Consider the following 26499-nt stretch of genomic DNA (forward strand, 5'->3'; position numbering starts at 1 on the left):
ACAGCAGGCCAAGCAGCATTAGAGGAACAGGAAAGCTGACGCTTTGGGTCTAGACGAAGGGTCTAGACCTGAAACGTCAGCTTTCCTGCTCCTCTGATGCTGCTTGGCCTGCTGTGTTCATCCAGCTCTACACCTTGTTATCTCAAAAACTTCTAATTAATTTGTCAAACATGAGTTCCTTTTTGTGAAACCAGGTTGATTTTGTCTGATCATACTATGATTTTCTAAGTGCATTGTTAAGACTTTATTACAAATAGAATCCATCATTTTCCTGGTGAATTATGCGAACTCATTGTAGTTAACCCCCTCTCTCTCTAATTATATTTGCTAACTTTCAAGATGTCAAGACCGTTCTAGATGCTAGACAATTATGCAAAATCATAACCAAGGCATACACTATCTCTGCAGCTACCTCTTTTAGAACATTTGAATGAAGGCCATCAGATCCTGGAAATTTGCTGGCTTTAAGTTCCTTAGGTTTCTTCAATAATTTTGCTTTCTTGATATTACTTACTGTAAATTGCTCACACTGACCAGCCACTTGTTTACGTACTGTTTCTGGTATACTGTTTGGGTCATCTGCTGTGAACACAGATGTAAAAGGTTTCTGCTGTTTCCTCATTCTCCAAGATAATTTCTCACTCTGTCTGTAATGGATTAATGTTTACTTTAGCAACTATTATTTTTATATACTTGTAAAACTTATACAATGTGTTTTTCAATCCTGGTTAGTTTAATTCCACTTTTTCCTTTTGCTGTTCTAAATTTCCCAATCTCAGGGTTTTTCTTTACAACATCATACACCCTTTCTTTTCATCCAATATCATTTTTAATTTTCCTTGTAAGCCATGGATGGATCTTTCTTGCTGAAGTTTTGTTTTTAATGCAATGTATTATTGTTGAGCATTTTGAATGGTTTTGTTAAATGTTTTCCACTCATTATTTGCAATCAAAGCTTTTAGTTACCTAATCTACCTTGGCCATCTCTTCTGTCATATGGATGTAAAGTTTAAAAACTTTTTTCAGCCTGAAGTATGTTGCTTTCAAACTTGAACTTGAATTCAATTGTATTATGCATATTTTTCCAAGAGGATTTTCACTATTACATTACCAGGTATTACGAAAATGGCACAAAGGTTTTTGTCTTGCAGTTATCAGAACATTTGCAAGGATACCAGTATAAAGGAAAACAAAATATTGAACTGAATAAGAAGAAAAAGCTGATTTGTTGGCAAGTGGATTGGTAGAGGAGTTTCCATTGAGAATGCACCAGTTAAATGATGACTGACAGTTAACTGTCAAACTTTGTTTAAACTTAAATTAGTCAGGTTGACGCTCATTGGTCAAGTCTTTACACTGAGGATTAATCAGCAATAGCTGTTTCCTATTTTGTTAAGTTTAAACTGTGCACAAATTCTCTCTGTCTATAAAGAACACCACCCTATGTATTAAAATAGTAGCTTCTGGTACATGTAAGTGCACCGCACTGCAAGCTCACCTGCTAACAGGAACCTATGCTTACAAATTGAGCTGCATCTCTGTAATTCCTTCTGTATAACAGAGGGCTTACTGTATAGGCTGTTCCTGCACAATCTTACTCCCATGCTATTGTCTTATATCTGGACTACCATCTTGTCTTCCATTGGAGAGTCAGAAAGGAGACAGGCTATCTATTCTGCTGTCCTTCTGCATCACTGCAGTCTGGGAATAATATGTGTTAGATAGAGTTGTCAAGTGCAACAGTTTTTATTAACATCCTTAAGACAGAAGACCATAAGACATGGGAGCAGAAATTAGGCCATTCAGCCCATTGAATCCGCTCAGCCATTCAATCGTAGCTGATAAGTTTCTCAACCCATTCTCCTGGCTTCTCCCTGTAACCTTTGATCATCATAACAATCAAAAACCTATCTACCTCTGTCTTAAGTATACTTAATGACCTGGCCTCCACAGCCTTCTATGGCAATGAATTCCAAAGATTTACACTCTCTGGCTGAAGAAGTTTCACCTTATCCCTGTTCTAAAGGTTCTTCCCTTTGCTCTAAGGCTATGCCCTCGGATTCTAGGCTCTCCTAATTGAAACATCTTCCCTATGTCCGCTCTGTCCAGGCCTCTCAGTATTCTGTAAGTTTCAATTAGATGCCCCCTCATCCTTCTAAACTCCATTGAATATAGACACAGAATTCTCAAATGTTCCTCATTTGTTAAGCCATTCATTCCTGGGATCATTTTCATGAACCTCCTCTGGACCCACTCCAGGGCCAGTACATTCTTCCTATGATATGGTGCCCAAAATTGCTCAAAATATTCTAAATGTGGACTGACCAGAGCCTTATAGAGCCTCAGAAGTACATCCCTGCTTTTCCATTCCAGTCCTTTCAAAATAAATGCCAACATTGTATTTGCCTTCCTAACTACTGACTTAACTTACAAGTGAACCTTCAGAGAATCCTGGACCAGGACTCCCAAGTCCCTTTGCACTTCAGATTTGTGAATTTTCTCCCCATTTGGAGTATAGTCTGTGCCTCTATTCTTCCTACCAAAGTGCATGACCTCACATTTTCCATGTTGGATTGCATCTGCCACTTCTTTGCCCACTCTCCTAACCTGTCGAAGTCCTTCTGCAGCCTCCCTGCCTTCTCAATACTACCTGTCCCTCCACCTATCTTTGTATCATCTGCAAACTTTGCCAGAATGACCTCAGTTCCTTCATCTAGATCATTAATGTATAAAGTGAAAAGTTGTGGTCCCAACACTGACCCTTGTGGAACACCAGTAGTCACTGGCTGCCACCCTGAGAAAGACCCTTTTATCCCCACTCTCTGCTTTCTGCCAGACAGCCAATCTTCTATCCATGCTAGTACCTTACCTCTAAAACCATGGGCCCTTATCTTACCCAGCAGCGTCCTGTGCAAAACCTTGTGAAAGGCCTTCTGGACGTCCAAGTAGATAATGTCTGTTGGCTTGCCTTTGTCTAACATGCTTGTTACCTCCTCAAAGAATTCTAATAGATTGTTAGGCATGACCTCCCCTTGATGAAGCCGTGCTGACTTTGCCCTATCCTATCATGCACTTCCAAGTATTCAGAAATCTCATTCTTCACAATGGACTCTAAAATCTTACCAATGACCGAGGTCAGGCTAATCAGCCTACAATTTCCTGCCTTTTGCCTTACTCCCTTTTTAAACAGGGGGGTTACACCGATGGTTTTCCAGTCCTCTGGGACCCTCCCAGACTCCAGTGATTCCTGAAAGATCACCACTAACACCTCCGCTATCTTGTCAGCTATCTCCTTCACAACTCTGGGGTGGAGTCCATCTGGTCCAGGTGATTTATCAACCTTCAGACTTTTCAGTTTTTCTAGCACCTTCTCCTTGGTGATGGCCACCATAGTCACCTCAGCCCCCCCTGACTCTCTTGAATTTTTGGGGTGTTACTCATGTCTTCCACTTAGTTCCTCCACCATTTCTTTGTTCTCCATTACTACTTCTCCAGCGACATTTTCCAGCAACCCAATGTCCATTTTTGTCTCTTTTTTGCCCTTTATATATATAAAGAAACTCTTGCAATCTTCTTTTACTTCACTGTCTATCTTAACCCTCATATATAATCTTCTCCCTCCTTATCTCTTTTTTAGTTGTTCTCTGTTGGTCTTTGTAGGCTTCCCAATCCTCTGGTTTCCCACTGCCCTTCACCACATTATGTGCTTTTTCTTTTGCTTTTATGCGATCCATGACTTCCCTAGTCAGCCATGGTTGCCTCATCCTCCCTTTAGTATGTTTCCTTTTCCTAGGAATGAATTTTAGCTGTGTCTCCCAAATTACTCCCAGAAACTCCTGCTGTTGCTGTTCCATTGTCTTTTCTGCTAGGCTTCTCTCCCAGTCAATTCTGGCCTGCTTCTCCCTTATGCCTCTGTAATACCATTACATCTGATTCCAGCTTCTCCCTCTCAAATTGCACAGTAAATTCCAATATGGTCACTGCCTGCTAAGGGTTCCTTCACCTTAAGCTCCCTTACCAAGTCTGCCTCATTACACATCATCAAATCCAGAATTGCCTGTTCCCTAGTGGGCTCCACCACAAGCTGCTCCAAAAAGTCATCTCATGGATATTCCACAAATTCCTTTTCTTCTGATCCACTATCAACCTGATTTTCCCAGTCCACTTGCATATTAAAATACCCCATGATCACTGTAACTTTACCTTTGTTACATGCCTTTTCTATCTCCTGGTGTATCTTGTGCCCCACATCCTGACTCCTGTTTGGAGACCTGTACATAACTTGCATTATGTTTTTTTTATCTTTGCAGTTCCTCAAATCCACCCACACAGATTCTATATCATCTGACCCTGCTTTGTTTCCTGCTATTGATTTAATTTCATTTCTTAGTAATAAGGCAACCCCACCCCTCTGCCCACCAGCCTGTGTTTTTGATAGGATGCATATCCTTGGATATTTAGCTCCCACTCCTGATCCCTTTCCAGCCATATCTCTGTGATGCCCACCACATTATGCCTGCCAATTTCAATCTGCATCACAACCTCATTTACCTTATTTCGTATACTGCTTGCAAATTCCAGGTAATATGTGATTTCTGTGGACCAAGAAGACTGTGCTAAACTCAACTTGGTGTATGAGGGATAGCAGCCCCTGTATAGTTGATTGAAAAGGCTATGTTTTTACCCCTCTTCTGTTAATTTATGGTTGGCCAATACAGAGAGTGGGTGAATTAGTTGATGTGTGTTTTTCATTGACCATCTTCTAGGTAATTTTTGTAATCTCGGGACTGGTAAGATACATGCTGGTGAACAATGTGTGCATGTGTGTATATGTGTGTGTATATATGTGTGCGTATATGTGGGGGTGTATACATGTGGGTGCGTGTGTGTGGGCGGTGGTGCAGTACCGAGGGATAGTTGGATGATGTTGCTTTGTCTTCCTATTTTCTGTCTTCTTGTCATGTCCAGCTATCCTTGGAGAGAAAACATTCACTGTCCATGAGTGGACTTGATGTCTTTGCAAGCACTGAACACCAGAGGACACAAGGTGTCATGTGAAATCAATAATACAGTGCTGGGTAGGTTGGCAATTTGATTTTGTCATTTTTTTCAGTTGCTTGGATCATTCCAAAAGTTCCTATTAGTGGCAATATGATAGTTTATTTTGTCCATTTACAGAACGTGGGTCAGAATTTTTTGCCCTTTATTTTGCTCAGTGGTCTGCTAGGCCAATACTCAGAGTGAGCCACTTTACTGGGGGTCTAGAGCCAAACTAGATAAGGACAGTAGCTTCATTTCTCTAAAAGACATGAAGTGAATGATTCTTTTTAAAATAATTATCCGATCGTTATTTGGGTATCATTATGCCAGCGTTTTATTTTACTTAAATTTACTTAAACTTAAATTTCACTAAATTTGTAAATTTTCCATGCAACTTCAATTGTGAAATTCGAACTCTTTCTGGATCACTGCTCCTGCAGCTAAATAGCCACCATCTACCGTTATCTGTTATTTGGCCCATTTTGTTTCCTGCCCGGCTGAGGCAATTCAATGCTAATCTGAATTGATTTATCAAAGATGGCCCAAGTTTTGCAGGGAAATAAATGTGGGACTGAACATTTCGCTAGAAAATTCTCCTGAAATGACATCAGCCAGAAGTTATCAGCGATTTTCTCTGCATCTATAGCCGGTGGGAAATTTAAGTCTAATAATGAAACTGTCTACGCAAACAATTGATGTGTCAATTTCCTGAATACAGCTTTGACGTATGTTGTCATTTGCTGCTACAACAATCACAAAAAAAACTACTAGACTCAGATATTTACTAACGTCTACTCCTTTTAGTTTCATTTATCTCGAGCTGGGAATATATTTGCACAACACTCTGCTCTGCAGAAGGACTTTGGGTGAAAGCTTTGACTGGATACTCTTGAGGCACCTGGCTAATGTCGAGCGAGTAGCCGCTGTAAGGAAAGATTTGGTAGAGAACTCAAGAGATGGCGGCTGTCTGTGAGAAGGGATTTTATGGGTTTTCCGCGAAGCTTCTCAATGGCGATATCCTAAACTTCTCCAAACTCAAAGGGAAGGTGGTGTTGATCGTAAACGTTGCCTCTCTTTGAAACTCGACCAACAGGGATTACCACCACTTGAACGAGCTCCAGAAGTGTTTCGGCAATCAGGGGTTTGTCGTGATCGGTTTTCCCTGCAACCAATTCGGTTACCAAGTACGTTTGGTTGTTCGCTGGGTGGGGGGGTCCATTATTTTTTAAAATGTCCGTTGTCCCAATCATTCCCGGCCCCGTATATTAATTTATTTGTGTTCTCTTGTAAAAACCTCGAACTTTTTCTTGTTGAATAAGCCTTAATCACAAAGCCTCAGTGGTCCCTATTACGTAAGGTTTGGACATTTTAAAGCTAAATTAAGTTTTAACATTCTGTTTGTTAATTATATTCGTTTTCGATTCTGTGCATCAGAAGTAGGATCAAACTTGGTATCTTGACGGCTGTTTTATTTTTAAGAGTTTATTTTCGTTCTGAAGTTGCATGTATCATATTCACGTGGTGTGTTTAACTTTATGTATAAATCTGCTCGGCCTCGATGAAACTATGTTTGCCATTTGTATTAAAAGTGCAAAGTAGGAAAACTCCGTTTTCCATTCTATCCCAAAGCGTCCAATGGCAATGTGGTTATCTCCACTTCGCGCAGATGTGGGTGACTCAGCAAAGGGAAGAGTAAAAATTTTCGGGAAGGCACGGTATCTCTGTACAGCTTTATTGCAAGTGTCCGAGTCTATTACGTATAATTAATTGCAATCGAGACTTACAAATAATTGAAAGTCGGATTTTCGTTTCTCTAGAACTCAATGTTTTTTTTTCAGTGTTTTTAGGTTTTCGACAGGCTTCTGTGGTGCAGCAATAGAATCTCTACCTTTGAGGGAGACATGATATTAACGTGTTATGAATCATATCTGGAACAGATTGATTAAAATTACGCGTAAACCCAATCTCTGACACTGCAATGTGAGATTTGACTTTCATAGGGCTCTTGTAGGGCAATGGTAGACTCTCTACTTTTGAGCTAGGGGGTCAGGTTTCAACACTCATCTTCCCAGACGTGTGAACAGGTTGATGAAAAATACCTCCAGCTTCTGAGAAACATACATGGCAACAAGCCATTCTTTGAAAGGATATTGGAACTAACCAGGGGATGGTTGTGAAATAAAACTTGCCAAAAATTACCAATGCTTTGTCAAAATGCTGCAATTGAGTTTGAGCAGCCTCACAGTTGTCCAGCTAATTAAATAATCCAGCAGATGATGCACCAAGTGCTAGTTTTGCAGTTGACATTGTTTTACCAATGGTTTTGCAGGAGAACAACGATAATAGTGAGATTCTCAATGCCTTGAAATATGTCCGCCCAGGCAATGGTTTTGAGCCAAACTTCTTAATGACTGAAAAGACCCTTGTGAATGGAGGCAATGCAAATCCAATCTTCACTTTTCTGAAGGAGAGGTTGCCTGAACCTCACGATGAACCATACACCTTAATAAATGATCACAAATTCATCGTTTGGAGCCCAGTCCTTCGGAATGATATCTCCTGGAACTTTGAGAAATTTCTCATCGGGGCAGATGGAGAACCCTTCAAGCGCTACAGTAAACATTTTGTTATCACCGATATCGCAGATGACATCAGATTGCTTCTGCAAAAGGTCTAAAATTAGAGAACTTTTAAAGTGTAAAAAAATGTACTATCTGTATGATGTTAAATTGTGGTGGTATGTTAATGTTGGGCAAGGGTGGTCATTTGGTTCATTCAAGAGTCCAATTATAAAGTGTCATAAAATTGTCACTTGGGACACGGGCAGAATTTTTCCCATCACCCAAAAAAAACCTCTCATTCTCTCCAATCAGGGCAGGTTACATCTATTTGATGCTCTGTAGTTCTGGTAATGCCAATGGTCAGGATTGGGATGATAAGCACTCCCCATATTATATGTCCTGGGGTGCAGGACCAGATCTCTTTCAGGAAGAAGGCAGGTAAGATCTTGATGGAGAGTCCACCGGGGGAGAGAGCGCCAGTTGGGAACACATCTTGGTTATGGAAAGGGAGCTGGTGGCCTGACGTGGGAAGGAATCCTTGAGGAAGATGTTGTGTTCCTTGCTTCCCCCTCCCCCAGCCCAACTCATGCCTGAGGATTAACTGCCCCCTTCCTGTCTTTGCTCCTGAACTTATCCCAATGACTTCAATATTGGCCAGGAGTTGGCTGCTTAAGGGTCTCAGTTGCAGCAATATGCCCATTTCCTGTTACATTGCCGACAGGCTGGGGACAAAATCTAAGAGCCACTAGGGAAATTTACAGGTGGGATCTATAAAATCCTGCTAATGGATCCGCTACATTGTTTTCATGGTATTCTAATGAGTTTCTTCCTTGTTTTAGAAATGCACAGCTGGCAAACGAAAAAGGCGCAGATGTTCTCCATTTACCTAAAAGAAGACCCTGTGCTGATTCCTGTGAATCAAACATCTATACTGTTAGACATTTTACTATATGATGGTGCTTTTTGAAAGGTTAACCAAGGAGCACTTGATGTATCTTGTAAAAGACTAACATGTTACACCACAACCAATGGAAAGGGCGCTCTTTAAATAAATCTGTTCTGATAAAAAGAAACTACCTCTGGCACTAGTTACTTTGGCACAAAATTATGCTGTATATTTTTTCTTGCATTAGTACAAATTCTTGTTATGTTTTGTTTATTAAAAGGATAAATGTTTGTTTACTGGTTAGGAAATAATCTAGCACTTGGGAAATAATTTATCATACAATCCTGCATGTTTAACCAATATTGTTTATTCACAAAACTGTTAATTCAGCGTATGGAACTGTTTTACATATCTACAATCCTCTCTGGAACATATTACATGACATTTAATATAAGGTGTAATTAATACATTTGTCAACGTTTTTAAAAATATGTATGTGTTCATTGTCATACTAAGCTTGGATTATTTAAAACTTGAAACTTTTCACGTCTCTCATTGAGCTGCCAACAAATTAAACATAATAGTAGTGAATTACTGAGTAACTTGTGACAGTGCCTAGATTTCATTTCAGAGGTGTTAATTATCAATGAGAAACCATCTCTACATGAAGCATAGGGCAAGGCTTATATTTCATAAAGAATCAGAACCATGTGTTTTTTATATTCTGTTTTGTTCTCAATGCAACCAAAGTGCAAGTTTGCAGCTGTACTTAACTTTTCCATTTTTTTCCCACAGGCAAAGCATTAGTCAAGAGCAGAATGGTATTCCTGTTTTTAAAATTCACACTCCAACATTCTCCAGAACCATTGTTTATTTTTTGAGAGTCATTCAGTTTATTTGGTTCTTTCAACAGATGTTTGTGCTCTTGCAAAAAGCTGAGAAAGTATTTCAGCTGGAAGACAATTTTAAATAGATTGCCCTCTTAACATCCAGACCAGTCAGATACGATATTGGAGTATGCTAAGTCCCTTAACTGGTCACTTTATATTTATATTATAGGTATTTATAATTCATAACTTTTTCACCAAGTTGTAATCTTCCTCCAAGTCCAAGACAATATTAATCAGGTTGTCATCATCTGAGACTCTGTATTTTCCAATCTGTGGCTCTTTCTTTATTGGGCTGTAGGGTGGATCTGCAAAGAATAAGGCTAGAGTGTCTTCTGCAGATATGGACCCAGCAGACTGAGAAGGAGATAGACACGAATCACTGAAAGGTTCCAATTTTCCTGCTAAGGCCTCAAGTGTTCGAATGCTGGTGCTTTCTTAAAATACAAGGCATTAGTTAAGTGCAGGAGAAAAACAATAAAACAAGTCATCAAAGCTGCCTACTGTGATGAAAGATGTGATCCAGATATATAAATCATTTTTTAAAATTTGAATTTCAAAATAGTGGCATATAGGTATTGGTTACTTTTGTGAGGGGCCATTTTTTAAAAAAAGACAAGGTTGGACAGTTCTTCACGAGCAGTGATTTAATCCAGTTTGTGCCAGAGAACAGGTGATCATGATCCCTGTAGTGTTAACAGAATACGATATTTACGCTGAAATAACAATTAAGTGCTTGAGAAACTCAGGTCTGGCAGGACTTGTGGAGAGAGAGAAACAGAGTTAATGTTTTAAGCCCAATATGACTCTTTCCTTTTTTTTTAATTTCAAATTTCATCCACAATATTTTGCTTTTACTTAAGAAGTATAGGCTGTTGGGTTTATGACAGCATATACATTGAATGGCATTAATTTGTTTTTAGCTCGATTGATTTGAGTTTAGAAAACCTAAAGATTGAATGGTTTTACGGCCATTTGGAATAAACTGGTTCGAGTTAGAAGCAAGGATGGCTTCTCTCCTAAAAAGGTTTTTTTCAGATCAGTTCAGGGAATAAGTTATATCTGCAGAAGCTTAATTAGTGCAGCTTCTGCATTTTGAAAGTTTGGTTAGAAATCTGGAAATTATCAAAAGCTGAGAAAGTTTAAGCTCCCAGTTTTGAGGGTATTTATGTAAAAAGATTCCATTGATCATAGGAAAGAAAGTAGGGAGAATCAGTTCGTTCGAACTTAAAATTTTGACATAGGGTCACTTCTCTGAATTTGAATTTCTATAAATGGATGGTGCTACTGTGCTTTAAGATCTTTCTAACAGTTAAATATTTAGATAGCTTGATTTTTATTTATTTGTTTCATAAATTTCTGTTATTATTAAAGACATTCTACTGCTTTGTGTACTCTGTTTCAGGATCTGACCATCACATTAACTAAAATTTTTTAAAAATATGATCCATAAAGTCAGCTTTCATTCTAAGATATGACCTATCCAGATGTACTATCAACCAGAATCAAATCAAGTAGGAGGTTCAACTGGGATTTTAATCATTTAATTTCGGGAAAATCTTCATTCCTTTTAAACACATGCATTTATGGAAATGCTGGATATTAATTGAGAGTGTTGTGATATTTATTGCATGGATTGTATTTTCAAAATGGCTTTGAATGTTGCTAAGTGTTTCCTGAAAGTGAAGATTTAACAGTGGAATATTTGTAATCTTTGACTAAGGCTAAAGTGAGAGAGTTAACAGATAAATTGGAAGTGGATTTAAAAGCAGGGTCATATAAGGAACAGATGTCTAAAATGATTATCCAACATTAGAATTAGAAAAAGGGAAGCCTGAAATTGAGATGTCACAGCCAGAATTAGCTAAGATACAGTTAGAAATGGAAGAAGAAAGGAAAAGAAAATGAGAAGTCTTGATTTAGAAGGAAAAGAGAAATTGAAAGGAGGAGAAAATAAAAGAGCAATGGAAAAGAAAATGGAGCTAAGAAAGATTGAACACTATTTAGACAGATAAACCAGACAATATGACTTTGCCAGCAAAAAGTTTAAAAGAAAGAAGAGGTAGTATCTTGGAGGATGATACTGATTTTACTGATGGATTTAACTAAAAATCTGCACTTAGTACTTAAATTTATGGAGGATGGAGTTGAAGGATATTTCACCTAATTTGAAAACCTAGCTGGGCAGACAAGGTAGCCAAATGTTGTTTGGACTTTAACGTTATAGAGTGTTTTGACAGGTATAGCTATGACTGTGTATATACATTTGTCAGAAAGACAGACTGAAGATTCTTATAGTGTTTACGATATCTATAATCATTGAAATTTTTTTCATCAAACTGTTCAGGTGTGTTATGACGCACCTTTTGGAACAAGAGGGATTTGAACCCAGGCCTTGCAGGTTCAAAGGTAGGGACATTACCAGTGCAGTACAAGAACCCTTTACTCAATGCTTGTAAGCTTATCACTGAAGCTCATCAATTAAAATTTAGAACTACAAGAAAAAAAACAATTAGATGCATAAATTTGCAAGAGAAATCCAAATGTTGTAGGCTCAATGGTTTCAATCATTGAAGTTGGAATAAATTTTGAGAATCTAAAGGAAATTATGACTATAGAAGAAATCAGAAATTGCATTCCTGCAAATTCAGAAATATATTTAGATGAGCATTGCGTCAAAGATCTGAGAAGGAGCAGTTCTAGTAGACACCTATGATATTTCAATAACAGTTACATGTGGGGATATGGTGATATGGGAGTTCACCTTGGAGAAATAGAAACTTTGTGGGATGGAGAAGGTACTAGTATTAGAGAACATACAGAAGAATGCCAAAGTAATAAAGGAGAAAGGTCAGAACCAAAAAATAATATAAAGAAAATAACATGGTTCCATTGTAACAAAACTGTACGTACCAAAGCCAATTGCTGGAAACTAAATGGGAAACTAATTGCAGAGCTGGAATGTCTAAGGAATCTTCAGAATAGTGGATTGCAGGAAAGGAAATAGATATTGAAACTGTAGCTGCAGTAGAAAAAAAGTTGTTTCCTTAGAATTTACTTTGAAGGGAGAGATAGCTATGGACAGTCAAGAAGATTCTTCTTCCCATATTGATAAAGAGAATCAGACTTCAGGAGGCTTTGAACATTTATCTCAAAAGAACAGGTGTTTCCTTATATTCAACATCAAGGAGATAAACCAATAAAGATATTGAGAGACTCTGCAGTGAGTCATTCACTTAAACTGACTGATGATGGAGTGAGTGGTGTGGTGTGTGTGGTTGTAAACAATGGAAGGGTAGATTAGACTGAGGGACTGAAATCAGTGAGAGGGGAGTATGGGAGATCTTCCTGTTGTTGGTACAAATTACCTTGGCAGAAGGAAGAAGCTGATTGGTGACTACTAGCAAATCTTTCTACTGTTCTAATTTTAAATTGTAGTTTTATAAGTTATAGGATGCCAAGTCACCTCTACCAACTCGTGTGTACATTCTGCCCAATGTGTGAAGTCATGGACACATCATCTGCTGCACAACCTTGAACTCTGGATTTTGGAATCTGAGCTGTGGTTCAAGTTACCATCTTGCTTTTGCAAGCCAGGAGACTATGTGGATAGCATGGTTAGGTCACATTGTGACTAATAGAGGTGTACAAGTTTTGAGAGATTGAGTGATTGCTAGGCAGTCCAAGAGCATCAGGCAAGCAATGCAGGAGTCTCCTGAGTCTTTTGTGCTTACTGATTGGTATTCCATTTTGGATACTGGTGAGGATGATAGTTCCTCAGGAGAGTACAGCCAAAGCTAAATCAGTGCCACTATGGGTGGCTCCTATACACTGGGGTGGAAGAAGAATGTAAGACTTATAGTGATAAAGCAATTCTGTGGCTGTCACCAGACTGTTGCCAGTGTAAAGGATAGGAAAGGAATTGATAAGGTGGGGGTGTAGCATTATTGATGAAAGGATCAACCACAGCTGTGAAAAGGGTGGATAGTTTCTCTCCCAAAAAGGAAGTTTTCAGAGCATTTCAGGAAATAAGGTTCCTCAGCAGAAGTTTAATTTGTGTAGCTTCCGGAGCATGTGAAATTAGTTAGAAATCTTCAGGTTATTAAAAGCTGAGAAAGCTTAAGCTCACAGTTGTGAATATTCATGTACGAAGATTCCACAGTTCACAGGCAAGAAATTGGGGAGAATCAGTTATATGACCTTCAAGATATGAAATAGAAGGGTAATTTCTCTGGATTTGACTTTCTGGAATTGGATGGTATTAGGAAATAGTTTGAAAATTTTGTTTTGCGGAGTGTTAACTTTGGACTATATTTAGACAGCTTTTTAAAACTTATTTCTTATTTTGTGTAATAAACCACCATTCTGTTGTTTAAAAAAACTCTGCAGCCTTGTGTATGTACTATGTTTCATAATGTTGATGAAAATTTTAAAAGTACATATGATCTATCCAACTAGGTTTCATTCTGGGATCTGACTTGTCCAGTAGTACCATCAGCTGGGATTTTAACTATACATAAATATCTTTAAATTAATACATGTTTGCAAGATAAAACCATCATATCTTGCATCTATAATTTGACAATAGTACTTTGACTGAAAGGTACTGTTCAAATGTAAAGTGAAGATAATTTTTTTGCAGGTTAGTATGATTTGACTGCAGTGACTATAAGAAACATGGGGAAGACTGGAAAAGTGGCTTTAATGGAACAAGTGTAGGACTGGATACACTGTTCCCAAGGCTAAACACTAAAGCTTCAAAAAAGAAACTGAGTTGTTAATTTATTGTTGCTAAGTTCAGTTAGTCTAATAAAGAGAGAGAGGCACAGCATCTTAGTCCCATATAAGGTTTATCCCATGCCATGTGAGAACACCAGGACATTTCTCTCGTCCTGGACAACCCCTTGTTCAGAAAATATAATTAGCTGGAGGATTCCGATTTTGGAATTTGAGCAGCAGTTGGCATCACTGCAGTACATCTGCAAGATTGAGTGGTATGCAGACAGTATGTTTCTTGACAATGTCATTCCACTATTTCAGAATGGTCAGGCAAAGAGGAAACAATGACAAGCAGGTAGTCAAGGTGGATTGGCTAAATTCAATATAACCTATTTCTCAAGTTTGTATGGATGTAATATAGTTTGCCAAAACACTTCCCCAACTTTATCATAGCAAAGTAAAAATTGTGAGGTATTTTGTGTTTTATAAAGCCTGTACTTAGTTCTCACGATTCACAATCATGGATATAAAGTTGTCCAAATGCATTCAGTAAGGTTTTTAAGTAGATTTGTAGCTCAGGTTGTGGATGTTGTGGTTGGTTGGCTCGCCGAGCTGGTTCGTTGTTCCACAGACATTTCATGACAAGATCCCCTGCAAAGACTGCGACAAATATTACACTGGACAGACAGGAAGAAAATTAGCCACAAGAGGACACGAACATCAACTAGCAACAAAAAGACATGACCAATACTCACTCATCTCCATCTACATGGATAAGGAAAACCACCAGTTTGAATGGGACAACCCCAGGATCCTGGGACAGGCCAAGCAGAGACAAGCACGGGAATTCCTAGAGGCCTGGTTCTCCTCTAAGAAGGCCATCAACAAATACATAGAGCTAGACCCTACATTTACTCCACTGCAAAGGAAAACTGTAAGTGAGGTAACCCAGCTCAACGGACACTAGAGTTTAAATAACAGGCGGGAAAACACAACGGCGCTTCTTGGAGGCTGCACTGATGATGTTACCCAGCAGGGTAATGAAACATCTATGGAACAATGAATCAGCTCGGCAAGCCAACCAACCACAAAATGCTTTCAGTGTTTGGCCAGCTTGTAACATGGCCTTACTATTTTTTTGATCTCTTATGCTTTGAAATACGACTTTTTTGAATGTATTGGTATGAAATGTCTTAGTTTGATACATTAACAGTTGCTAATCTTAATTAAAATAGTGTATGAAGGAGACCCTTGGGAATAGTTTTTGTATACTAACAGTCAAATAGCCTAATTTTGATGAGTGTTACTTAAATATGAAGCGGTTCTGGCAATAAAGAACAATTACCTATAACTTCCAGAAGGTTCTTCGTCAGTTCCTCACATGAATTGCTTGGAGAACTATTTCCCTGTGCTTCTAGACATGCATAATTGTTGGCTTCTTGTGAAGAACTTTTGAAAAAAGGACATGCATTTTTTAAAATTTAAGTGAATGCATGAGAAAAATAATGCTTATGAGTTCCTCAACACTATTTTTTGCTCACCACACAGTACTGATACTGTGTTAATTCAAATCACAAATATCAGGCCGACTTTTTGCAGTTCTTTGCTGACAAGCTTGGGACTCTGGTATTGTGGCATTGGGAAGGCTGCAGAAAGGCAATCTGGTGTCTCCCTCCTGCCATAGGATGTTATCAATTGTGAAATCTTTACACTGCAGCTACTAGGTGGTCACTTACGAACCCAATTAAAAGCCACCTCCCACTTCCACAGTCACAATGGGCAGGGATAGTGTCATCTTTGATGAATGCTCCTTGATCTAAAAAGGTACCTCCCCTGGAGGCAGTGTTTGTTGGGGGTTCTTGTCTGACTCTGGCTTGAATGGATAATTATTTTATTGAACAATCATATCAGTGGGTGCATTCTGATGACATTGTAAATAAAACAAGTAATCAGTTAACATAGTATAGACAATAATTAAAATAAAGTATGAAATAAAAGGATTACATAATTATGAACATTTAAATATTCAAACAATGACAATACATTGCAAAATGCAGGTCTCCATAAATTTACAGAATAAAAGTTAAACATCTACTGCATTCCACATTTTGTATTAAGGTCCATAAATTATATGTGGTCATGCTCAGGAAATCTTACACACCATTGAGGATTCCTCAGCATTGAGGCATTGACTTGCAATTTCATGGCATGGCAATTTCAATCTGCACCACTGCCAATCCACTGTTTGGATCAGCAGCTGTGGGGGAGGTGGGCATTATCATCCTCAACTGGATGGCAGCCCCAGCAAAATGCCACTTCTAAGGTCCTAATGCTTGTCAGAGTGGGATAGCACCTGTTTTTAAATGAGTAATGGGACTTCTTCAGAACTGACAAAATCCAACTCAAAATCTGATTGACCAAGACCAATGCATGAATTTTCCTTATCCTCTTGAACCTCTGTTGTTCTTGATACCATTGACCAGTTGATCGTCTTTGGCTGTCTTTCCTAAGTTCAAAGCCAAGATATTTTTTCTGGTTTTGCTCTGATATCTAACCTAAATCCTACATTAATGCTGTCTTTGCTTGCAGTGACTTCCAGCGTTCTAGTGTTCATGCCTCTCCTTTTCCAACCTGCTAGTCTGATATCAGATTTTTGCATGAGCTAAAATGTCCTCTTGCTGAATATCAGCACGACCAAGAATTTGTCTCTTGGCAACATTTCTATGCTTCTTGGTATGACTCCATTAATGACCTAACTACCACATCAACTTTCTATATTCAGAAGGTGTGGAACCTTGGTGCAGTGCTTGACCCTGCACTTAGCTCCCTTTAATCATCTATTCCATTATGAAGGCTGCTTTATTCTGTCTCCAAGACATTGCCTATATCTTCCTTTCTTTGCTGAAACCCTATTTCACACCTTCCTCACTTCAAAATTTGAAATCTCTAATATTTCACCAGCTCACTATCTGCTTCAGTTTTTTTTGAGAAGCTCAACTTCTACAAAGCATTACATCCTGTGTTCTTACAGATAAAAAAAGTCTCATTCATGGAACCACAGTATGTTCCAAGTTCTGTATGACTGCACTTGTCCTAGCATATTAATTTCAACATTACTATTGTTTCCAATTGCATTATGACCTCAAACCACCTAACCTTTACAACCTCCTTTTGCAGCACACACCGAATTGTGCTTTCATAGAGGACTTTTAACCTTTGACTTCTCCAATCAAAGCTTGGCAACCACTTATTTACTACAATCATACCTGCTGGAACTTTCTACCCTTGTCTAATCAGATCCTTCCAGGAGTTGGTCTCCTCCTGGTTTTCAAGGGTACCTTTCATTTCTTGTCCTAGCCTTGCTATCACTACCGTTTGCTCATCTTATCCATCTTCTCTGTAGTCTAAAGTGCTTTGAGACATTTTCCTGAGAATGTGAGATGAGAAGATGTATAATCAATGTCAGCAAGTTGTACAATTCTGATCTTTGTTATTCAGTACCTGATATATTCTTGTGTAAAGTTATCTGTGTTCTCACAACCATTTTCAAAGGGACCATCAGGGACTGGAACATTAGCATTCATAACAAAGCCTTCCGCATTTCCAAAAACAAGCCGTTTTACTTTAAAGGAAATGTTATTGCAATCCATCAGGGCAAGTTCTGCAGGCACACAGTAATATGGTCCTCTCTCAGATAATACTTGCAGAACTGGTTGGGTGAGATGTGGCGAATTGAAAGGTGAATACATTCTAGCAATGGGATGGTTAATGAATGCACTAGCATTTGGTTGCAGTAACCTTCCTGACTCAAGCCACTCGGGATCCGAAGAGAACGCAGGAGATACAATGTTGTCCTCCAGAGCTCGGTCCAGAGCAGCTGCTAGATCTTCCCTGCACTGTTTCAGTTTCTCAGACATTTTACTTCACTGCATGGAAAAACATAACAAAATCTAGTTTACTACTTAGCATTAGAAACACATACAAGAGTAATGTGAAGATACAGGGAAATAGTAATAAGACTTATTGATTAGTAATATTTTTAATTGGCATACTATTGAATGTTTGTGTAAGGACTGCTGTGAATTGTACGATACTTTCAACTAATTGAGTTTTATAAACTTTCATTGTTAGGTGTTGGAATTGTGGTGTTGGAGTCATAATGGTCAAAGATGATCAACATTGATCTCGACAACTAAATTGGAGATTCTCATCAGTCAAAATATTTACCTTCTCTCTTGTCACACCTTGCCCCACAGAAACACCCTGTCTCTTCCATAATTACACATAGTACAGAAGGTGTAGGAATAATATGAAATGGTCACAACTATTAAGTTGCTTTTGTCATGGCACACATGTTGATAAGAAATATGAATGATGAATGAGAATGGAGTAAGGGAGTTTGGTACAGTAGTCCTTGAACACAACTATAATCCATTGGCAAAAGTAAAACTAAGTGCTGCGGATGCTGGAGATCTGAAACAAACAAAAAAAACAAAAATTACTGGAGAAACTGAGCAGGTCTGGCCGCATCTGTGAAGAGAAAACAGTGTCAACATTTCAAGTTCAGTGACATTTCTTCAGAACTGACAGCAGCTAGGAAAAGATGGTATTTATCAATTATTACACCAATCCATAACAAACTCACTGACTTCCACTGTTAACTTGATTAAACATCCTCATACCTTACTCCTTGTAAGGACTGCATTCCATTCTCCCAGTTTCTCTGACTCCGTTGCATCTGTCCTGGCCCTCAGGAATATTCACCTTTTCGCTCAACCAAAGATTCCGTGCTATTGTAGTTGACAGGGCCCTCAGCTGTGTCAGACCCAGTTCCTGTGCTTTTGCTCTCACTGCGTCTCTTCCCTGCCACAACAATTATGTGGCTCCCGGTCCTCACCTGCCACCCACAAGCCTCTGCATCCTAAAGATATAAGCTGCCATTTCCACCACCTGTAGCGGATGCCACCACCAGACATATATTCCCCTCTTCTCTCTTGTCAGCAGTCCGTAGGGCCCTTTCTCTCTGGGCTATCCTGGTTGACTCCTCCACTCCTAACACTTGTCATGCAATTGCAGAAGGTGCAACACTTGCGAATTTACCTTCTCCCTGCTCACTATCCAAAGCCCCAGACATGCCTTCCAGGTAGCAGGGATTTACCTGCACTTCATTCAATCAAGTCCTCTGTATTTGCTGCTCACAATGAGGTCTTGTCTGCACTGGGGAGACAAGATGCAGTCTGGGCAACTGCTTTGTGGAACACCTACATTATATCTGTAAAAATAACCCTGAACTTCCAGGCAACATACTGTCATGTTGCCATGTCAGCATTTCTGTCTCAGGCCTACTGCAGTACTCCAGTGTGGCTCAATGCAAACTAGATGAACAAAACCTCATCTGCTTGGGAATCTTACAGCCTTCAGGACTCAAAATTGAGTTTAACAATTTTAGAGCATGATCACCTCCTTCCATGTCTCTTACTTACCCCATACTTCAGGTCCTGTCACAACATGGTTTGTTTTTAGCTCAGCCAACCCATTTTCAACTACTCATTGTCTCCCATTATCACCCATCTAGCTTCTTTTCTTTCCTGGCTTATTATCAACAATCCCCTTGTCTGCCTTATCTCTATTTCTCTGTCTGGGTTCCCTTTCCCCTTGCCTGCTGACTTCTTTGCCTCCCCACTTCTTGTCATCAGCATAAATACCTTCTTTTCTTAGCTGCTATCATTCTAAAGAAGACACTGGACTCAAAACATAACTCTGGTTTCTCTTCACAATTGCTGCCTTACCTACTGAGTTTCTCCAGAAATTTCTATTTTTTGTTTGTTTGCCATACAGTACTATATTTACTTTATACAGCACTATATTTACTTTATACAGCATAGTCAACTTTGGGAGAGGCAGCACCTTAAATTAATGTATTCCCTCTTGGGTGTTTAAGACTGATTTAAAATCTGTGGTTACTGTGAGCACCTATGAAGGCAGGCTGACTGAATGACAATGTGAATATCACAACCGGAAGAAAACAGCTGTGAAAATTCATAGGATCATTAAGATTTGTGTTTGGTCACAAAGGAGGCATTCCACCCACCGATTGTTTTCAGTGAACTGGGCAGGCAAAAGATTCATAAATCTACTGGACAAATATTCCTGTACTAAAGGCAGTAAAAAGATTGCTGTGTGTTCTTGGGAGGAAGCCTTAAAAATATCCTTCTGTGCCATATGGACATATGGCAATCACACTTGCCACACACTGTAGGCCAGTACTAGTAAATATTCAATGACTTGATGAAGAAAAACTAATAACAGATTAGCTGCTATCTCTTTCTTCCCATAAGACTGTGGACAACAACACATTGATGACATTCTGAAATTTGTAGCTGGACATGACACCGTTATCACTTCAGTGGCGAGGTCCACTCACTATCTTACCATATTTATTGTCATCTTGTCTAACAGTAATTACTTGTATGTAGGACCTGAAAATTTCTTCCTCTTCTTTAAGATATTCGTACACCAGCTACATTACCTCAGCTCTCTGAAGTCACTTAGCTATATCTTTCAAATGCTAGCCAAAATGTATTGCACTCAAGTTTGTTACAAGAAACCTTTGTTACAAGAAACCTGTGCATAATACTTGTTAAAGAAGAAGGACAAGATGGAAGTTCCTGGATATCAAAGAGTCCGTCTTTCAGGAACAGTAAGCCATCAAGATGTTGGTGATATACTCCTCTAGCAGTCATTGGTGGTGAAATTAGTCAGACAAAGAAGGTTGCACATTGGTAGAACAGTGACACAAGAGCTTCCAGACACTTCTTCAGCTCCCTAATCCAAAGGACTAAACTTTATCAATTCTAAGGTTATACTCTTCTTTTGCAGAATAATTTCTGCAACGGACAGCCAGCATTTGTGAAGGGAAAGATGATAATAAGAAGGAAAATAATTAAGGCAGAAATTTCATCATTGATTATAATGATGAAAGTGATCATGAGATGAAGAAACAGCATGATGTGAATTAGGCTACACTGAAGTATGATCTTGTTTCATTTTCCTCTGCCTGAACACTCTTGAAGTTGTTCCAAGTTACTTGTTTTCTCTTTTCCAAGAATCAGATGTACTGGAACTAAATCATGTTAGTGAGGATGTGATTTTGGGCATGTGGAAGATAGGTGAGTGGCTGCAGATATTCTTTGGATGTTACCACCTTTCAAATTGTGAGACCCATTATTTTTGTGTACACTCCTGAAAAAAAGGACATTCAAAGAGCATCAGTCTGCAAGAATGTGTCACGACTGATAGTTGCCAATCTTGACTCTACAGCTCTCATTTTTGGGAACATCACAGACGGTTACATTTTCAGGAATCAGCACAACTGTTCGCAATAACTCCTCGTTCTGGAAATGGCCAGAAATCAGACATCTTTTCCTGTGCAGAAACAGAATAGATAGAACATAGAACAGTACAGCACAGTACAGGCCCTTCGGCTCACGATGTTGTGCCGACCTATTATCCTACTAAGATCAATCTACCCTGAATACCCTACATTTTACTATCCTCCATGTGCCTATCCAAGAGTCGCTTAAAAGTCTCTAAAGTATCTGACCCCACTACAACTGCCAGCAGCACATTCCACACGCCCACCACTCTCTGTGTAAAGAACCTACCTCTGACATCTCCCCTATACATTCCTCCAATCACCTTAAAATTATGCCCCCTCGTAATGGTCATTTCCGCCTTGGGAAAAAGTCTCTGACTATGCACTCTATCTATGCCTCTCATTATCTTGTACACCTCTATCAAGTCACCTCTCATCCTTCTTTGCTCCAATGAAAAAAGCCCTAGCTCCCTCAACATTTCCTCATAAGACCTGCCCTCCAGCATCCTGGTAAATCTCCTCTGCACCCTCTCTAAAGCTTCCACATCTTTCCTATAATGAGGTGACCAGAACCGAACACAATATTTCAAGTGTGGTCTAACCAGAGTTTTATAGAACTGCAGCATAACCTCGCAGCTCTTAAACTCAATTCCGCTGCCAATGAAAGCCAACACACCATATGCCTACTTTACAACCCTATCAACTTGGGTAGCAACTTTGAGGGATCTATGGACGTGGACCCCAAGATCCCTCTGTTCCTCCACACTGCCGAAAATCCTGCCACTAACCCTGTATTCCGCAGTCAAATTTGATCTTCTAAAATGAGTTGCTTCATACTTTTCTGGGTTGAATTCCATCTGCAACTTCTTTGCCCAAAGATAGCACTTTCAAACTTTTAGATAATGGAGGCTAGTATAATGGACAATGTTTCTCAGGACCTCATAGCTGTCGTTAGAGCAGACAACCTATTAGTCAGAAAGACAGATACAGCAGACAGTTTGGTAAGTGGTAAAGGTTGGAGACAATATGCATGAGGTTGTGTTTTTTGGGACAGTGTCTTATGCAGGCTTTTGGCCTTACCTCCCACAGTATCATTCAAGTTCTGCATGTGAGAAGAGACGAAGCTGCCTAGGTAGATGCTCCAGAGATGCAGACAGCGTTGCCTCCCTCACAGGATCAAGGTCACATCTTAGTCCAATGAGCCTTTTTTGATCACAGGAGTAGACAATTATCTGTCATGACACTGGCCCTGAGATTGCACCTAGGGGAAAGCATAATTATCGGAGAAAGCAAGGCATGTTTTGATACTTAGGGTAAGTACAGCATGATGAAGGAATAGGATAGTTTATATTCAATATAATTTGTTTCTAAATTTAAAAAAAATGTGTACCTGTTTTGTGCTCATTGATTTACCAGGTAGGTAGTGGGCCAAAGAGGATTATTGTTATTTTTTAGGATATGTAATGGGTTGAAAAAAATTTGTTTTTGAGGTGGGGAAAGGAATAATAACATAATGAATTATGAAAAGACTTGATTTTGTTTAATTGAATGAGAATGTTTCACTGATAAATTGAGTTAAAATGTTTCTTGCAGCTGCCAATGAGGGGATCTCTAAATTATGTTCCTCAAGATGCATTATACCAAGCTCATCTGCTTCTAAAATAGGTAGGGACACTTCCCCAAGATTTTCAGTGTTTAGGCATTTTTGGATTGCAAGGTTGTGTAGTCCATAACCAGCTATGATTTGAAGGATATTGCAAAAGTCTTCCATGAAAACTAAGGCATGAAAAACATCTTTTAAGGACAAAATGTCTTTTCAAAGATCATTCTATCGCTACAATTCGTAGTGCATGCAGATACAGTGATTACAGCTCTTCAAGGGACTTTATCAATCATTGCAGAATTATGCTTTGTCATTTGTAAATATTCTTTGTAATTTTCCTTGAAAGGCTTATCGAGTGTATAATTCCTGAGGCTTAATGCATCATGATAACTTTCAGGACAATGGCATTTACATGAAGGTTTCTAAGAATCTGGTCACGCATAGTCTGGGTATTCAGCAAACTATACAGAATTAATTTGGTGAAGAAAAATGAAAGGGATAATGGTAGATTATGTAGATATCCTTTATTACACCTTGCTCTATGGCTCATCAAATAAATGATAAAACTGAATGGTTCCATCATACTGCTACCTTGCTTTTCATGTCAAACTGAATGGATTCCCCAGCTCCTTTAAAAAGGTGTCAGTTACCTGATTGCAGACACCATTGGTGGATATTGCATAGATGCCCTGTGGCTGCTTGAGATGAGCCTCTGGCAGAATCCTCCCCAGCAGGTCCATGGTCTGCTCCTTGTTGGGGATGCATTATGTGGGGATGTTCCCTCTTGTGTCCTGCCACTCATGAGCACCCTGCACAAGTTTCTCCTGCAACAAGGTTAAGTGAGTTAGGTAAAGGCTAAAATGAGGATAATCCTCTTGATAACATCAAGCAGATACTATGAGATCTAGTGGCATTACTAGGTTAATGTGAAAAATGATAAGGTTCTGCATGCAAGTAATTGCTGGTCAGAGAGGTGACATATGTAGTGTGAAGCATTAGTTTTAGAAGGTAAAGAGTAAGCTGGCATCCAAGGAAGAAGCAGAGAGTGACCGTATGTTGCCTTTCCAATCCTCCCCACAGAATTATGTAACATAGGAGGCCTATAGGCATATTGTCCCTACATGTGCTCTTTGAACAAGCTATCCTAATAGGCACACTTTCCTGCTCTTTCCCCACAGCGTGGGAGTTATTTTCTTTTGAAGCCATATAATCTGAATCCTTTTTGAAATTACTATTGAAACTGCTTCTCCTACCCTTTTAAGCTTTGCATACCAGATCGAGTAGATGTGTTTAAAAGAAACTCCTCTTAATCTCCCAATGGTTCAATTGTTTTAAATTTATGTCCTCATGTTGCTTCACCTCCTTCCAGTGAAAACTACTTTTTTCCAAACTGTAACATTATTTAATTTTTTGCCCTGATCTGCAGTCATAGGGGCTGATATTGACACTCAATGTCAATACCTACTTCCACCATGTAGTATAAAATACAGTTCTTTCCATGGAGATACAACAGTCTTTCTCTGCAAAATCTCTCCTGAAGAAGTGATTGAAAGTGCCTCCGAATAAAATTGTGCTCCTCTTTTCCAGTATCCTTGTTCCTTTTCTGATTGCTAGATCTTCCAGTAGAAGGCATTCTTGAAAAAATGAGACAAAAATCACAGGTGTCACCGAGTACAGTTTCTGACGGTGAACTCAGTGGCTCAAACGTTTATCTATTCATTTAACATCCTTTCAATCCATTTATGGCTCCTGCAATCTTGAACCAGACTCGGATTTGAATGAAAGCAAAATACTACGGATACTGGAGACATGAAATAAAAAACGGAAAGCGCTGGAGATGGCCTGCAGGTCTGGCAGGAGAAAGAAACAAAGTTAATGTTTTCAAAAATGTTAACTTTGTTTCTCTCTTTATAGATGTTGCCAGATCTGCTGAGGTTCTCCAGCACTTTTTGTTTTTATTTGGCATTTGAATGGGTGCTGCTAATTTCCAAACAATAATACTACCATCTTGCTTTGAATATGACAGAGTGCCACTAATTAATAGTTAAATGAATTGACCTCATGAAAAATTATTGATTCAGCATAAGTAGGCACAAGCATCTTATACATTGGTGAAGACTCACCACAATTGATCTTATGGAATTATTAAGGTTTACATATATGAATTGTAACAGGCAGTTGAACCACCAAACTATTTTCAAAGCATTCATACTGAAGACTTGAGGATGGTTAAAACATAACGCTAGCACCAAAATAGAAAGACTTGCACTTACATAGAGAAGCCCTTTCATTTCCTCAGGACGTCTGGGAAAAACTTTACAGACAACGAGCTACTCCTGAAGTGCCGTCAGTGCTGCACTGCAGGAAATGGAGCAACCAATTTGCGAACAGCAAGTTCCCAGAGATGTGATACAGCCAGGTCATCTATAAATATAAGCTGGCACTACTAGGTGTGAAGGCTCGAGTTTTCGAAAAGCAGGAGTGGCAATTCTAGGTTAAATTCAAATAAATATATTTGACAGGAGCACGATTTGAAACGAATGATGGGGGTTTGTCGGCACTGTGTCGGGTAGGAGATCAGTTACTCGCCGGCCCCTTGGTGAGATGAATTCCCTCGAGCGTTTGAAGCTGGCGCGCGCTCACTTGCTCGCGGGGGAGGTGGAGGGGTAACGGTCAACAGCTCGCGCCCGCCCGCGGGAGGGGAACGGTAACGGTCGCCGGCTCGAGCTGGCGGGAGATCCTTCCCCGTAATAGTCAGGCTTCCACCACCTCGCATTGTTACCGAATTTAACGGTTCAACGGTTAAAACATTTCACTGGGAGGCCAAGGTCGTGCATCAGAGGAGTAAACGGAAGGGATGGGTGAGTGAGTGAGAGAGTCCATACAATCATCGTTTTTTTAAAATAACAGAGGCGGTAGGTCAAAAGTCACATGTCGACGGGAATAAGATCAACACAAGTCAATGGTCGTCGAGCTGAAACAGTAATTTTGTAATCACAGTTGCTGACTGAGTATTTTTCCAACATTTTATGTTTTGTTCAGACAGCAAGGCTGAGAAGACTCCATCTTCCAAGTCAATGGTCATTGAATCTAAATACCAGTTGTACAGAAGCTGCTTGAAGCTTTCCAACAGTTTTGGGATTTAATTTCGTACCGCTTGTCCTTTGGAAGTCTGTTATTTGTTGGAGGGAGGGGAGTTTGAAAGGTTTTAATGTCCCAGGGAAGGATGAGTTAGATTAGATTGCCACAGACTCTATTACAACATCATAGGGTGCTGGGATGCAAGGAAAGTTTATTATAGCAAGAACAAGAACAAAGTTGCTGGAAAAGCTCAGCAGGTCTGGCAGCATCTGTGGAGGAGAAAACAGAGTTAACGTTTCGGGTCCGGTGACCCTTCCTCAGAACAGGAGGAAGGGTCACCGGACCCA

The 26499-nt window shown here is 39.4% G+C and overlaps 2 protein-coding genes and 1 pseudogene across 2 annotated transcripts in view; 2 read left to right on the plus strand and 1 right to left on the minus strand.

The window, feature by feature from the left end:
* Positions 1–5587: 5587 nt before the first annotated feature.
* LOC109911112 lies at positions 5588–8674 on the plus strand (annotated as a pseudogene).
* Positions 8675–9557: 883 nt separating this feature from the next.
* Positions 9558–18010, minus strand: LOC109911113 (uncharacterized protein C3orf62 homolog). Its single transcript, XM_048606686.1, has 3 exons — positions 17595–18010; positions 15439–15542; positions 9558–9811 (listed from the first exon to the last, which is right to left on the minus strand). The coding sequence occupies exons 1-3, from the start codon at positions 18008–18010 to the stop codon at positions 9558–9560; spliced, it is 774 nt and encodes a 257-aa protein (XP_048462643.1).
* Positions 18011–25764: 7754 nt separating this feature from the next.
* The window catches only part of LOC109911120 (glutathione peroxidase 2-like), a 10878-nt gene continuing 10143 nt past the window's right edge, over positions 25765–26499 (plus strand). The window contains exon 1 of the mRNA XM_020510384.2: positions 25765–25932. The gene's annotated coding sequence lies outside the window, so the exon portion shown is untranslated. The remainder of the gene's footprint in view (positions 25933–26499) is intronic.

This window comes from Rhincodon typus, chromosome 16 (genome assembly GCF_021869965.1).
Source record: "Rhincodon typus isolate 14 chromosome 16, sRhiTyp1.1, whole genome shotgun sequence".
Classification (NCBI taxonomy): Eukaryota; Metazoa; Chordata; class Chondrichthyes; order Orectolobiformes; family Rhincodontidae; genus Rhincodon; species Rhincodon typus.

What these genes read in the sequence shown, in the direction of transcription:
- LOC109911113 (XM_048606686.1), bottom strand. Translation starts at nt 18,010, where the DNA reads ATGTCTGAGAAACTGAAACAGTGCAGGGAAGATCTAGCAGCTGCTCTG. An exon ending in TTTACACAAGAATATATCAG is followed by an intron (nt 15,543 to 17,594) that starts GTACTGAATAAC and finishes TTTTTTCAAAAG; the next exon opens with TTCTTCACAAGAAGCCAACA. An exon ending in GAACCTTCTGGAAGTTATAG is followed by an intron (nt 9,812 to 15,438) that starts GTAATTGTTCTT and finishes TTGTATTTTAAG; the next exon opens with AAAGCACCAGCATTCGAACA.